We start from the raw sequence: 16,487 nt of genomic DNA, 5'->3' as shown, positions 1-16,487 counted from the left end.
GCTGTTCTGTCAGTGTCCCTTCTGCGTCATGTCTGCAGAGGGGCACCTTAGGTCCAGATCCCCCAACTCAGCGCTCACCTCTTGGTGCCTCTGAGAGGCCCTGGCAGCAGCCAGGCTCAGGATCCAAGCTCTGTGCTCCCCTCTCCTGAACTCTCGAGGTCACTCGATGACCTAGGACCCAACGCCTCCCCTCAGACCCTGGCTGAGCCCCCACTGCTGTGCCCACCGTGGGGGATGCGGTGCAGAGTCAGAACTAGTCTCCAGCGAGGAACCACAGCACAAGTAGGCCTGTGCCCACTGCCCCCACAGCCCCGGGCCTGGTCCCACATGTGGGGGCCCTGACAGGCATGGAGGCAGGGCTGTTCCTGCCAGCTCCTGGATCAGAGGCCCCCTTCTGGAGGCTGACTGTGCACCAGGGCAGTGTCTGTGACATAGAGCCCCAAATCTCTCTGGAGAAATGCTCGTCTCCCCGCTTTCCAGCTTGGATGAGCCCAAGGAGGAAAGCTGATGGCGTGTTCATTTTCTGCAGGTCCCTTCCATGCATGCTGGGTGACACATCCTGGCTGCTGGTGTCTTCCACCCCGGCCTCTGGAGTGAGTAAGACTGAGTGCAGGTGAGACCTGCTGTGACTCCTGAACAGTCCCTGGGCCTGTTGAGTCCTACCTGTACCCTGGGAGCCTCCTTGGGTCACACATGTAGGTAGAGGTCATGGACTGTGAGCCTCTCCTGAGTACTCAGTCCGGTAAAAGCTGATTGCTACCGTGGGGAAAAGTGAAGTTTCTCTGCTTGAGCATCTGTTGCCTCTGGCAGCTTGGCCCTCTGTTGAGTGCCTCCATGTGGCCTCCCTCAGACAGGTCCGGGGAACTAGAGTAGAGGTAAGGCTCTGGAGCGATGCCAGCATGAGCCAACAGGCCCCTCACTTCTTTCCTCTGGCCCTGTGGACGGTGGTGGGACACCAATGCTCCTTGGTAAATGCACCATCTATGGGCTCCCCTGCCACTAACATCCTTCCTCTGCATCCCATCCCAGGGGCACAGCATCCTGCTCTCAGACCGTGAGGTGCCTCCGCACACAGTCATGACCATGCTCATTCACTGGGGAGGTGGGCTCTGTAAGCATGGCTGTCCTCTCCTCCAGGGCTGGGTGGGACCAGCCCTCGGAGGCTTGCATGCTCTGCACTGCAAACTCTAAGAGCGGGGTCCTCTCAGAGTGTGTGCTCCTCATTCTTGCTGCTGCTTCAGAGCAGGAGAAAGGCAGGGGGAGGGTGATGAACCTCGCCTATTTGCTCCCAGCCACATCTGGGAGAGAAAGGGGATTTCAGCGCAGCAGCATCTATGCTGCTGTGACTCGGGGGTGACGCTTGTCCCACCTCTGGACTCCCCTCCTTATTCTGACATGGGAGTTTGTCCCTGACACTTCTTGAGCCTGAGGGGAATTTCAGCTTCTGAACACACCTCCCCTACCAGCTGCACAATGTCCAGGTGCAGAGAGAGTAGGAAAGAACTGAGCAAGATCCTGAGGAGGGGGAGGTCTTTAGGTTTAGTTCACTGTGACATGTCCTAAATGCTGTTGCTTCTTTCTCTAATGCTGGTATTATGGAAACTGAAGGCGCAGTTACGAAACTGGGATGAGGGTGAATATCCATGCTGCGGTCAGCCTCTCTCCACGGCCCCATCCCGTCTGGAAGTCAAAGCAGGCACCTGGGAAGCATGGACCCTGATGCCTTCCATCTCCCTCAGTGAGGCACCGACAGGCCACTACCCCTGCTCATGGGAAAAAAACATTTATTTCATGAAACAAAATTTCTGGTAGGAAGAAGCCTTTAGCACACAGAGGATGTGCTAACATTGGAGAAAAATGTATTTATCTGCATGGCATGCATTTTTTTCTTGGAGGAGAGTTTGCCTACCCGGAATGCTGTGAAAAGCATGTTCGGATTCACCAGAAGAGGTAAATTTCTGAGGGAGACCATGACTTGGACAGTGGAGGGAATGGCCTGTGACCCGTGTCACTCGTGAGCCATGCTGGCAGACTATGCCTGGAAGGGGACCTGGCTCCCTGGGTGAAAAGGCCCACCTGCTGTCCCTGGGACTGGTCCACTTTTTGGAAAAGCTATGGCCCGTTGGGGTGGCTTGGTGATAACGGGGTGTATCTCTCCTCATTCTCCTTTCCTCTTGGTAAGACAGGATTCTGTGGTGGCAGTAATGTAGACCTCGGGGGCCCTGGAATTCTGCTTGGTACCAGTTTAACTCCGTGGTGTGAGGTCCCTGGTGAAACACCATCCTCTCCTTTAGGATCTGCCCAACAGCTGTCATGAGAGTCTGAGCCTCAACAGCCCTGCTGTCCATGGTCGATTTGCTCTTGATTGATTCTTGGCTCTGGACAGTGGCTATTTCAGGCCTGCCTTTTTGCAAGGGCTCTTCTGGTTCTCTGCCTTTACTGGGGAAAATCCACTGCAGAAGGAGCTTAATCCTATCTTTGAAGTGGCTTTCTGATGGAACCTGTCTCTTCTTTAGGACTAACTGCCGAAACTTGCTTCTTAGGGACTCTGTTGATTCTTTTTTCTGGCCAGGATGACTCATCCCCTGGGCTTGGTAAACCCTCCGTTCTGCCAGCCCCTTTTTAATCTGTCTTAATTTGGGCCTTGTGTATTTCTCTCTCCCATCCTTGGGAACAGACTCCTTGCAGTGGCTCTTATATTTGAGCTGTCGCCTCATGTCCACCTGCTGCCCCTGGCTGCTCCCTTCACTTGAGGTAGCATCATAGAGTTTTTGGGAATTGCACTTGTCTCCACTGGATAAGATCTGAAAAGAGGACAGAGATTCCTGAGAAGCCAAGATGTTTGTGGCAAGAAACATATTCGAGTGACAGTCTTTGAGAAGCACATCGGTGGCACAGTCTTGAAGGAGTACTCCAGTTTCACAGTCTTGAAGGAGCACGCTGGTAGCTCGGCCTTGAGCCGCAGCCTGCTGGTCAGCGAACCCTTGAGACTCAAGCTTACGAGACTGTGTCTCAAAGAGTAGATCTTCTGTATTTGAGGCAGCAGATGTGGTGTTCAGTGAGGGGCTTTCACTGGACCTTGGAGACCGTGATCTCCCGAGATCGATATTGATGTCTAGGTATTTGACCTGCACGCTAGGTTCCCTGGTGCCCTTCCCAGCAGAGTCTCCCTCCACGACCTCTTGCGCCCTGGAAGATGGGGAGCATTCATCAAGGTCCACAACTATCACATTAGAGCAAGATGCTGGGGAGGCCTGCCCCCTGGTTTCCTTCTGTGCCTCATTCCTGGCCATGGCTGAACTTGGACTTGGCTCCAGGCTGCCTTTGTCAGCCTCCACTACAGACATGCTGTGCCACATTCTGCCCACAAAGCTGTATGTGGGGGCCTGAGGAGGTGGCTTGTCTTCCTGTCCAGTCAGAGGGGCCTCTGGGGGCTTATGGGTGTCCCCAGGTGTGCGTCCTCCCAGAGCCCCCCGGGCTTCCTCAGTCACCTGTGAGGGGACAGGGAGGGGCCTCTCCAGTGGGGGAACTGCCTCCGTTCTTTTCAGTTTCTCACCTGCATGGGGCTGAGGAGGTTTTCCCAAGCCCTTGGTTAATAGGGCAGTTGACTGGTATCCAGATTCACAGGTGACCTTCAATGTGGGCACTTGAACCTTTTTCAACTTCAAGCGAAATATGAACTTAAGGACTTTGAAGAGTAGGCTCCACCTGTGCCTCACCCGAAACCTTATTATATGTGCTTCCAACTCCTGCTCAGTATACGGGCTGAGGACAAGAGACTCATGGGAGGTGATCATGGAGGCTTTCCCATCCTGAGAGGACTGTGTACTTTCTGTCTTCATGGGAGCATTTGTCTCTCCCAGAGTGCCTAAAGCAAGGTTGTCCACAAGCCTCAAGTGACAGACATTCACAGGGATCTCACTCTCACAGATCTGCTCTGCCTTCCTCTCTGTAAGGACTCCTGAGACTTCTGGTTGCTTCCTGTCTAGGCTCAACTCTATTTCTGATGCAGGTTTTGCTCTTGGGTCCTTCACTGGAGGGTTGGCTGGGAACATGTACAGATCTTTTACGATCTTCCCCACACTCTGCCCCACCTCATGGCACAGGTCTGTCCCTGGTAGGATTTGTGCTGGGCACTTGGACCTCATCTTTTGTACATCCTGGCTCATTTTGCCTCGACCTGCAGAAGATCTTGAGGGCCCCTCCCTGTCCCGTGCCTGGCATGGCCTTGGGTATTGATCCTGGGGCTGCATCAGTTTCTGAGATGCTTGGATTCTGCAGGGCAGGCCACTCTGTTGCTGCATGAACCTTTGGGAAATGTGGTGCTCCAGTTTCTTCCGAACCTCAGGGCTGATCAAATGCCCAGGAAGGATGGGGACAGAGCTGTGGGCCTGGGAAGACCTGGTCTCCTGGGATGGGTTGAGAGTGACCTGGCTAAAGACTTGCTGAGAATTTTTAACCAAAGAGGGCAAAGTTCTCCTGCTTTCTAGTTGTTTTTTCCAAAAGTGACATTCCAGGTTTTCAATTGCATTTGAACTGAAAGATGATGCCTTATTTGGGACTGTAGTGCAAGATGTTTCAAAGGACTTCTCAATGCCAATCTGGCGTTGAGAAGATGATGACTGGACTAGGGGGGAGCGTGATAGATGGACAGTGGTTTCTAACTGAGCCTGAGGTTGTGGATGATAATGGGGTATGGTTGGAGTTAAAAATTGAGGTTGGGCCTGGATCTCCATATGAGCCCGAGGAGATGGCTGACAGTGAGGTATATTTAGAGCCAGGGGTATCGGTTGGGCCTGGATCTCCACGTGAGCCCGAGGAGGTGGTTGAAACTGGGGCATGGTTGGAGCTGAGGGTTGTTGGTGGTCCTGGACCTCCATGGAAATCTCAGATGATGGTGGACATTGAGGCATGGTTGCAGTCCAGGGTAGGGATCGGCCCTGGGTCTCCACATGAGCCTGAACAAGTGGTTGAAACTGGGGCATGTTTGGAGTCCAAGGTAGGGATTGGTCCAGAATCTCCATGTGAGCTTGAGGTTGTGGTGATTGACACTGGGACATGGATGGAGTCTGGACTAGGGGCGGAACCTGGGTCTTCATGTGAGCCCGAAGTGGTAGTTGAAAATGAGACATGGTTTGAGCCAAGAGTTGGGATCGCACCTGGGTCTCCATGTGAGCTCGAGGTGATGGTTGAAATTGGGGCGTGAGTGGAGTCCATGGTGGGGGGCGGGCCTGGGTCTCCATGTGAGTCTGAGGTGGTGGCTGAAAGTGAGGCATGGTTGGAACCAAGAGTTGGGGTCGGGCCTGGGCCTCCATGTGAGCCCGAGTTGGTGGTAGAGAGTGAGGCATGGTTGAAGCCACGATTTGGGAGCTGGACTGGGTCTCCAATGAAACTTCAGATGATGGTTGACATTGGGGCATGATTGGAGTTAAGGGTATGGGTTGGGCCTGGGTCTTCATGTGACCCAGAGGTGATGGCTGCAACTGGGGCATGGTGGGAGTCAAGGACTGAGGTTGAGCCTGGGCCACAGGTTGGGTCAAGTGCTTGGCCAATGACAGTTGTGAAGTTACTTTAGCTGGAATATGCAATGGTTTGGCTTTAGAGCGTTCGTTAAATAAGACAGGGCATAACTCTAGAGCTGACCCAGGTACTGTGACAGCAGCTATGAGAGACTCACTGTGCAGAAAGGGGAGACCCCAGAAGAGCTGGCTGCATGTCTTCTGTAGACAGCCCCCCAGAGTATCAGGATATTGGGCCTTCTCGGGACCAAGCAGCTGATCATATTTGCCAGTTATGTTCCCGAAGTGTTGGTGACGCAAGGTGTCCTGTTTGTGACCCAGCGACTCGATCCTCTTCCCCAAAGAATTCAGGTGGTAGCCTGCCTCCTTGTCCTTTTCTTTCTCCTCCCAAGACTTCAGTTCCACCCTTTTGGTGATTAGTATTTCCAGTAGCTCCTGGACATTAGGGTTGATAAAAGCGAGGCCACCAGCCTCTCCCTGCCCGTTTCGGGGATCTTCCCAGAATGAGGCCTCTGGTGGGTAGAGGGGAAGGCTTTCTTTCTGGGACTCTAAGTGTGTTGAGGTGGAGAAGCTCCAGGCTGTGGCTGCTTCCTGCCACCAGGCCAGGGCCGATCCAGGGCTGCTTGAATGGACAATCCCTGGGATGGCTGGTCTCCAGGGGGAGTGTGGAGATGACCTGTGTGGGATGGTACCCAGTGTGCGTGTCGTGGAGTCACTCTGAGCGAGACTCAGCATGGAGCCTGATGGTGTTGGGGTAGAGCAGGGTGCTGGAGGTGGAGGGCAGGCTCTCCCATGAGGCGGGCTTGGTGGGGAAGGGGAAACAGCCAGTGGCCAGGGGGAAAGGCTGTCCAGGGGAAAGAAAGGCTCTGGTGTTGGAGAGGCACTCAGGTATGACTCTGAGTAAGTGGAAACTGACCCTGGAGAAATGGCAGAAGTGCAGGGTAGAGGCTGCTTGGTCAGAGGAGCTGGGGAAATGGTGGGAGCCGCCTCTTCCCTGCATGGTGGGTGGGCTCCAGCAGGCACTGCTTTGCAAACCTCACCAGGTGAATCTTGCCATGAGATCTGATGAAAGCTGTCCTTGTCAGGGAACCTCCCCAGGTGTCTGCAGGAGACATGAAGAACAAGCTGCAGCCAGGAGCTGCCAGGCCAGGAGGACCAGACAGGCCAGGCGGCGGCGGGGGTGGGATGGGGGGGTGCAGCCACACCCCACAGTCCTGCACGGCCCCAGTGCTGACTTCTCAATGCTCCTGCTGTTCCTCACCACGGGATGATAGCCATACCCTGCCCTCAGGACTCCTCCCAGCTCAGCCCCAGGCTGCCAGAATCCCTGGGTTTACACCACAGACTCTAGAAGAACCCCCTAGAAAGAAAGGGTAGATTCTCTACCTTTGCAGAAGTGAAGTCAGGTCCCAGACCTCTTCCAGTTCTTCCAGGCAATCTCTGCAAGCTGGAAATCAGCAGACTGGGTCATGGTGGTGAAGATAGGAGCCAGGGGTCTTATAGAAGTTGAGTGCATTGTCTCTTTAAGGGGACACCATTGGGAGACTGGAGCCCAAGCTCCAGTGTCCAACACCACATGATCCCTGACAGTGATGGTGACGCTCAAGAAAGGGTTTATCACTTAACGTTTTTCCATATCCTTTACTCCTTACTGCCCTCACCACCTACCTGTAGGCGATGGGCAGGCATCACTTTGCAGTTGAACCTGAGCACAGGTAAACCATGTGTCCTATGTGTCCTGGAGGGCTCACTTCCCAATCCAGGTGCTATTAGTCCAATGCAGCCCACACGCCCTTTTGGTACAGAGTCTTTTCCAGGCCCCTCACAGCTCCATTCTACACATGGAATCTGGGAAGTATCTGGATTCTGCCCTCCTTCCCAGAAACCTCCCTGGGGGATCTGCTTCTCAAGGGAGAAGTCCTGCCACTGGCCCCGCTCAGAGCCCGTGGAGCTGGACCTCATGGCCAGAGTGGTGGGGACTAGCACTCGGGGCACTCATGGCTGGATGTCAGAACTCACCTTTCAAAGCGCCATTTCTCTTGCTGCTCCTGCTTCTTCCCCTTCGTTCCTTTCGATGCTGAGAGAGAAAAAATTAGGGCTTAAGACCCAATTCTCAGTCTCCTCTCTCTAGACAAGCATCAGGCACTAGTGTCCATACATAATATGACTTTCTACATTTCACTGACAGAGCTCTGTGATTTTTCTTTCTTTTCACTCATTTTTAAAGTGGATAAAATATTTTCTGTTTTCCTTCTTTGAAGAATGAAAGACTATTTTCAATGTGAAATGCACTCTGTACTACTTTCGTCACTGTTCCTCTGCTCAAGAAACACACACATTCTCAGACTGTGGGTGAATCTGAGCTTCATCAGGTTGATCTTTGCTTCCTGATACCAGCCCGCCCCCCAGCCCCTGCTCTGATGCTCTTGGGGCTTCAGCGCTGCCAGATCATCAGCCCTGAGACACTGTTCACAGCTGCTGAACTAGGGCTCAGAGTCCTGTCCTCAGCCTGAGACTGAACTCAGTATCCAGTCCTCAACCCCTGGTCACTGTGTTTGGGACATGCCCTGGACCCCTACCACACCAGGACAACTGATCTGAGATCTTTGGGTAGAAATCCTAGTGTTCACTCTATCTCCTGCCCAGCTGGTTTGTCCCTAGAGGCATAATATTTTCTTCCTTGAAAATAGATGTCCTGTTCTTTCCCACCTCAAGAATCTCTGGTTGATTCAGAAATAATAATAATAAATAATAATAAATAATTCCATATGCTTGTCAGTCTGGACCAAGAGTTCCTTACCTTCCTGATGTTTCCATGTTTCCTAGGGGGAGCAAAGGATGGGTTATTCTCCAGGTAGGGAAGGATCAGGAGAAAGAGCCCCAGTCCACACAGAAAGGCAAGGATGGTATCGATCACCCAGAAAGGGGAGCTGGAGTTCAGCCAAGTATCAAAAGTGCTTTTCAGAGAAAAGAGCAGATTCTCCATCATCTGAATCACACCGCTGCCCTCAGGCAACTGAGCCAAGGGGTGCACTTGGGGACTGAAGTACTAGGCTCGCATCATAGAGATGTGGTCTGGTCACAAAGGGCCCTTGGGGGTGAGAGGGGTTAGCAGAGGAGGAGGCTGGACCATAGCCCCTCCCTAACCATCCAGCCACACAGCTCCATTCATCTCCCTTCTCTGAGCCTTCCCGTCCTACCTTCTCATCCTGGTAGAGACATTGGTCAAGTGTTGCTTCTTTCCACCTAGAACTCTGAGAATTCCTGGTTCCTTTGATAACATTGCTTGAGTTCCATCAATACTTTAAAAATTCTGGAGTTCTCCCTATAACTTTGGTTAATCCCAGGTATTTTTACTTTTATGATACATATTTTTTCTAATTTCAGTTAATTTTTACTATATTCAACTACTGGGAATTAAAAATTAATTTACAATAATTTGAAATTTACAAGGCTATGAAATATAAAACAAATCGAAATAAACTTTCAGAGTAAGTTTTCCATAATTTGCCAGCATCCTTGTTTTCTGAACGCAATACACTGAACAAAAAGATTTGGAACACTCTGTACAGATACACACACATCCTTTTAACAAATCAGCCCAGTGTTTTCAAATCTAAGAACCAAGTTTGTTTGGTTTTTTTAAACCAGTTCAAAAGTTATCTTTCAGTATTTGTTATAAGTCGGGCTGCTAGCAGTCAATTCTCCCAGTCTCTGTTTATCTGGGAACATTTTTATTTTGCCTTTTTCCCTGAAGCTTAGATTTTATAGACACGGAATGCTTGGATGACAATTTTTTTCTTTCAAATCTTTCAATATGACATACCACGGCCTTCACCCTGCCATTTCTGACTGGAAGTCAGTGATTAATCTTATTGTGGTCTCCTCATATATGGAGAGGAGAAGGAAATGGAAACTCACTCCAGTATGCTTGCCTAGAGAATCCCGTGGACAGAGGAGCCTGGTGGGCTGCTGTCCATGGGGTCGCACAGAGTCGGACATGACTGAAGCGACTTAGCATGCATGTATGCATTAGAGAAGGAAATGGCAATCCACTCCAGTGTTCTTGCCTGGAGAGTCCCAGGAACAGAGGAGCCTGGAAAGGCTGCCATCTATGCGGTCATACAGAGTCAGACACAACTGAAGTGACGCAGCAGCAGCAGCATATCTGGAGAACAGTTTCTCTCTGGCTACTTTCAAGATTTTTCCTTTGTTTTTCCACAGTTTGACCAAGATGTGTCATAGAGTGGATGTGTTTCCTGTCATTTTTCTAGAGGTGAACTCTGAATCTGGAGAGTGTTTTTCATCAAAATTTTATAAACTTTTAGCCATGATGTCTACAAGTAATGTTATGCTGTCCCCTCTCATCTCCCTTCTTTCCGAGAGTCTCTTTCCTTCCATATTTGATGGTGTGCTGAGTGGATGCTGTAGATCGTTTTCCCTCAACATCTTCTCTCTTTGTTTTTTACACTGATTTCCTGAATTCATCTTTCAGTTTATGGATTCTTTCTGCTACCATCTCAAGTGTGCTATTGAACCTATTTTTCAATTTAACAACTATAGTTTTCAAGTCTAGGATTTATATTAGTTTCCTTTTTAAAAACAATTCCTAGCTACTCATTGAGTGTCTCTTTTGACTGAGTATCATATTTTCATCTAATTCTTCAAGCATGGCTCCTTTAGTCCATCTTGCAGTTATCATTATTTTGATATTTTAATGTTTTGACCTTCATACTGAATTTATAAGTGACATATGAGTTATATGTGATATATAAATGCTTTGCTCACCACTGTTTCAACACTAGAGTTTTCTGATTTTAACTGTGTACTTATCTGTCCCAGCGAGTTTTATACTTTGATAGAGTTTCCTTTTCTTAATTACCATCTTTTCATTTCAGCTTGTAGAACTCCTTTTAACATTTCCTATTAGACTGATCTAATGGTGATGAAAGTAGGGAAAACCACTAGACCATTCAGGTATGACCTAAATCACATCCTTTATGAGTGTACAGTGGACATGAGAAATAGACTTAAGGGACTAGATCTGATAGACAGAGAGCCTGATGAATTATGGACGGAGCTTCATGACATTGTACGGGAGACAGGGATCAAGACCATCCCCGTGGAAAACAAATGCAAAAAGGCAAAATGGTTGTCTGAAGAGGCCTTACAAATAGCTGTGAAATGAAGCGAAGTGAAAAGCAAAGGAGAAAAGGAAAGATATTCCCATTTGAATGCAGAGTTCCAAAGAATAGCAAGGAGAAATAAGAAAGCCTTCCTCAGCGATCAGTGCAAAGAAATACATGAAAACAACAGAATGGGAAAGACCAGAGATCTCTTCAAGAAAATTAGAGATACCAAGGGAACATTTCATGCAAAGATGGGTTTGATAAAGGTCAGAAAGTTATGGACCTAACAGAAGCAGAAGATATCAATAAGAGGTGGCAAGGATACACAGAAGAACTGTACAAAAAAGGTCTTCATGACCCAGATAATCATGAAGGTGTGGTCACTCACCTAGAGCCAGACATCCTGGAATGTGAAGTCAAGTGGGCCTTAGAAAGCATCACTATGAACAAAACTAGTGGAGATGATGGAATTCCAGGTGAGCGATTGCAAGTCCTAAAAGATGATGCTGTCAAAGTGCTGCACTCAATATGCCAGCAAATTTGGAAAACTCAGCAGTGGCCATAGGACTGGAAAAGGTCAGCTTTCATTCCAATACCAAAGAAAGGAAATCCCAAAGAATGCTCAAACTACCGCACAATTGCACTCATCTCACACGCTAGTAAAGTAACACTCAAAATTCTCCAAGCCAGGCTTCAGCAATACGTGAACTGTGAACTTCCAGATGTTCAAGCTGGTTTTAGAAAAGGCAGAGGGATGAGAGATCAAATTGGCAACTACCGCTGGATCATCAAAAAAGCAAGAGAGTTCCAGAAAAACATCTATTTCTGCTTGATTGACTATTTTAAAGCCGTTGACTGTGTGGATCACAATAAACTGTGGAAAATTCTGAAAGAGATGGGAATACCAGACCACCTGACCTGCCTCTTGAGAAACTGGTATGCAGGTCAGCAAGCAACAGTTAGAACTGGACCTGGAGCAACAGACTGCTTCCAAATAGGAAAAGGAGTATGTCAATGTTGTATATTTTCACCCTGCTTATTTAACTTCTATGCAGAGTACATCATGAGAAACGCTGGGCTGGAGGAAGCACAAGCTGGAATCAAGATTGCTGGGAGAAATATCAATAACCTCAGATATGTAGATGACACCACGCTTATGGTAGAGAGTGAGGAAGAACTAAAGAGCCTCTTGATGAAAGTGAAGGAGGAGAGTGAAAAAGTTGGCTTAAATCTCAACATTCAGAAAACTAAGATCATGGCATCTGGTCCCATCACTTCATGGGAAATAGATGGAGAAACTGTGGAAACAGTGTCAGACTTTATTTTTCGGGCTCCAAAATCACTGCAGATGTTGACTGCAGCCATGAAATTAAAAGATGGTTACTCCTTGCAAGGAAAGTTATGACCAACCTAGATGGCATATTAAAAAGCAGAGATATTACTTTGCTAACAAAGGTCTGTCTAGTCGTGGCTATGGTTTTTCCAATGGTCATGTATGGATGTGAGAGTTGGACTGTGAAGAAAGCTGAGCGCCAAAAAATTGATGCTTTTGAACTGTGATGTTGGAGAAGACTCGGGAGCCCGTTGGACTGCAAGGAGATCCAACCAGTCCATCCTAAAGGAGATCAGTCCTGGGTGTTCATTGGAAGGACTGATGCTGAAGCTGAAACTCCAATACTTTGGCCACCTCATACAAAGAGCTGACTCATTGAAAAAGACCCTGATGCTGGGAGGGACTGGGGGCAGGAGGAGATGGCGACAACAGAGGATGAGATGCTGGATGGCATCACCGACTAATGGACATGAGTCTGAGTAAACTCTGGGAGTTGGTGATGGACAGGGAGGCCTGGCGTGCTGCGATTCATGGGGTCGCAAAGAGTCGGACACGACTGAGCGACTGAACTGCACTGAACTGAAGAACCCTCCAGCCTAAAGCAAGGAGGCACCAAACACAGCAAACTAAATAAAATGAAAAGACGAGAAATATACAGGAGGTGAAGGAACATGGTAAAACTCGATAGACCAAACAAAAGAAGAGGAGACAGGGAGTCTATCAGAGAATTCAGAACACTGATAGTAAAGGTGATACAAAATCTTGAAAACAAAATGAAGGCAGGGGTAAAAGCAAATCACTACTAAAAAGTCATCAAACAACAATGAAAGAATGCTAGAGAGGAAGAGGACAACACCTGCAAAATACACAGAAGACAATTAACTAAACAGTTACAGAAATCCCTACTGATCAATAAATAAGATAAATGGATTAAACAGTGGTTGAATGGTTAATAAAGAAAGAAATAAAAAGACCCAACTTGCAGTTATCTACAAGAAACTCATTTTAGATTTAAAGACATATATAGGCTCAAAATGAAGGGATAAAAAAAGATACTCCATGCATGTAAATAGTAAGCAAAAGAAAGCAGGGGTGGCTACTCATATAAAAGAGAAAATAGATATTAAGTCCAAAATTGTCTCCATAGAAAAAGAACATCTCTGTATTTTAATAAGAGTCACTTCTACAGGAAGATATAAAAATTATATATGCATACAGCATCAGAGCCCATAAAGGTATAAAGAAAATACTGGAAAAAAAGAAAAAAAAAATTGATTGCATAAAGTGGCTGTAAGGAACTTCAATTATCCACTTATAAAAACGGATAGAGAATCAGTAAACAAACATGCCTTGAAAACACTATAGATCACATGCTCCTTACAGATATATTTAAACATACCACCAAACATCAGTGCATATACATTCAAATACACAAGCAACCTTCTCCAGGACACTCAATAGGCCACAGTCAAGTTTTAACAAATTCAAAAAATTTGGTTATGAAATTACTATTTCAAAATAATTATTAACTAATTAATTAATTAATTTGAAATAATTTAGGTATCTTTTCTGACCACAGTAAGATGAAATAAATCCCTTAAGAGCAAGAAAACAGGAAAATTGAGAAATATGTGGAATCTAAACCATACAGTCTTTTCCCCACTTGTGGTTTTACTGAGGCTTAACTGACATTGACCACTGCATAATTTTAAGACATACAGCATAATGATTTGACTTACATACATCAGGAAATGATTATCACAAGAAGGTTAGTGAACATCATCTCATATGGATACAAAATAAAAATAAAAGAAAAAAATTTTTCTTTTGTGACGAGAACTCTTAGGATTTACTTTCTTAAACCTCATATATAAAATACACCAATTTTAACTATATTTATCACGCTGCATAAAAGCTTTTTTTTAAAAAAAATTGGGTCAAAGATGAAATCAAAGGGAAAATGAAAAAGTATATTGAGACAAACTAAAATGAAACACAACACACTAAGACTTATGGGATGAACCAAAAGCAAAACTACAGGAGATGTTCATAATGATAATTGCATACATTAAAAGGTAAGAGAAACTTCAAATAAAAAATTTAATTTTATGCCTCAAGGAACTATAGAAAATGAAAACACTCATCTCACATTTAGCAGAAGGAATGAGACAACAGAAAAGTAATAGAAAATATAAACAAAACTAAGTAGTGTTTTCTGGAAAACATTAATGTGACACACTGTTAGCTAGATTAAGATGAAAGAGACACAAATCAGTGAAATCAGAAATGAAAAAGGAGGCAATACAAATGATGCCTCAGTAATAAAAGAATCATTAGAATCGATCATAAATAATTATGTCAACAAATTAGATAACCTAGAAGAAACAGATAAATTCCTAGAAACATACAACCTATTAACACTGAATTGAGACAAAATAGAAAGTCGGAACAGACCAATAACAAATAAGGAGACAGAATCAATAATATAGAAATAAAGAAAATTCAGGGCCATATGACTTCATTGGTAAGTTTTACCAAACATTTAAAGAATTCAGACCAATCCTTTTCAAGTCCTCCAGGAAAACTGGAGAGCAGGGAACACTTTTAAATTAAGTCTACAAGGCCAGCATTACCTTGATATCAAAGTCAGAAAAAGACAGTACAAGAAGATTATAGGTCAATATCTGGAATGAGCACAGATTCAAAAATCCTCAAAAAATGTTAGCAAAGCTAATTCAAGAATTAATTAGAAGGATCCTACTCCATGATTAAATGTGATTTATTCATGGGATGCAAGAATGGTGCAAAATAACACAAATCAATCAACATAATACACTACATTAACAAAATGGGGAAAAACTCATGATCATCTCAATAGACGCAGAAAAGGATTTGACAATATTCAACATTCTTTCTCAGCAAATTGGGTACAGAAGGATCACACCTCAACACAATAATGGCACATATGAAAAGATCACAGCAAACATATGACTCAAAAGTGAAAAACTGAAAGCTTTCACTCTAATATCAGGAAGCAGGCAAAAATGCCCACACCCACCACGTTTATTTAACACAGCACTGAAAGTCCGAGCCAGAGGACTTAGGCAAGACGAAGAAATAAAATGCATTAAAATCAGAAAGGAAGAAGTCAAATTGCCTCCATTTGCAGATGACATGATCATATATGTAGAAAATCCTAAAGTTTCAAAAACAACAACAGTGACAACGGTAACAGAAACCTTCAGAACTCATAAATGAATTCAGCAAAGTTGCAGGATGTAAAATCAGCATATAGTAGTCATTATATAAAGCAATGAACTATCCCAAAAAGGGTATTAAGGAAAAAACACCATTCTGAATATAAAGAATGAAATGCTGTGCTATGCTGCGCTTAGTCACTTAGTTGTGTCTGACTCTTTGTGACCCCATGGACTATAGCCCACCAGGCTCCTCTGTCCATGGGGATTCTCCAGGCAAGAATACTGGAGGTCCATTATGCTATCTCTCCAGAATACAACCTCCTCACCTCTCTCCCAACATATAAAGAGAAGGACACTATATATGTATATCAATCCTCACCCTGAATATACAAATATATTACCTACTACCACACACAGGTATAAACACCCTAACAGTCTTCAAAGAAATACATTTAAATACGCCCAGGACTCCATACATTATGAGCACTTTCATAATTCATGCACCTAATGATGGACACATACAAATCAGTATACACAAGTAAGACAGATAGAAATATCTCCAGGAAACCACTTATGAAAAAACTTCCATATACCAAATGATCCCTAGCTAGTAGAAGCCAGCTCATACATCCGCATATATTAACAAATAATCACTTCACCTATTTCTAATATATATAAATGAAGTTTACCAACTCCCTGGTATAAACCTGAAATCTCACCTTCTCATCAGATATACACATAATAACTTCTCAAAATATGTAAGCCTAGGTGGCCCCTACTGAAAAATAGAAATCAAAGCACTAGCAAATATTCCTCCAAATGGCCATTCTCATTGAATACACACAAAAGCTCATTATACACAGAACTCTCCATAAGCCCCAAATATAACCACAATTACCCACTACATTGCAAATATGCAAAGATATGACTATATACATATACTCTGTTTCAAATACATACCACACTACCTGCATATGCTTATGCCACATTCCCAAATTCTCACACAGAATTAATTCTCCCATCATGTAGAATACAGAAACATATAAACACAAGAATAAACAACATCTACCAGCCCCTAAAAATAGCCACAGACTTGCCCCCTACACAGCAAAATATATATAGATGGCCCCATACAAAACTCCTGAAATCCTAGAGGGTGTATGGGGGGTCCCTCTCTGGGCTGAGTGTGGGTCTGTCGAGGTCTCTGTGGGGTTACTGGGGGCCCTGTGCTGGATCAGTGTGGGTGTATGGGGGGGTCCCTCTCTGGGGTGAGTGTGGTTCTGTCAAGGTCTCCGTGGGGTTTTGG

General features: G+C 45.7%; 1 protein-coding gene across 5 annotated transcripts in view; it reads right to left on the bottom strand.

Annotated features, from left to right (window-relative positions):
* Positions 1 to 1,767: 1,767 nt before the first annotated feature.
* LOC133059340 (spermatogenesis-associated protein 31A6-like) overlaps positions 1,768 to 16,487 on the bottom strand; it is a 37,443-nt gene continuing 22,723 nt past the window's right edge. For all 5 annotated transcript variants that reach the window (XM_061146317.1, XM_061146316.1, XM_061146318.1 and 2 more), the window contains 3 exons: positions 7,539 to 7,596; positions 6,906 to 6,966; positions 1,768 to 6,621 (listed from right to left, as the gene is read on the bottom strand). In XM_061146317.1, the coding sequence (XP_061002300.1) occupies positions 1,842 to 6,621; positions 6,906 to 6,966; positions 7,539 to 7,596 (4,899 nt within the window). In that variant the 3' untranslated portion in view covers positions 1,768 to 1,841. The remainder of the gene's footprint in view (positions 6,622 to 6,905; positions 6,967 to 7,538; positions 7,597 to 16,487) is intronic.

Source organism: Dama dama, chromosome 7, assembly GCF_033118175.1.
Source record: "Dama dama isolate Ldn47 chromosome 7, ASM3311817v1, whole genome shotgun sequence".
Taxonomy (NCBI): domain Eukaryota; kingdom Metazoa; phylum Chordata; class Mammalia; order Artiodactyla; family Cervidae; genus Dama; species Dama dama.
The sequence above is the reverse complement of the archived record's forward strand: the minus strand, read 5'-3'. Positions and strand labels throughout refer to the sequence as shown.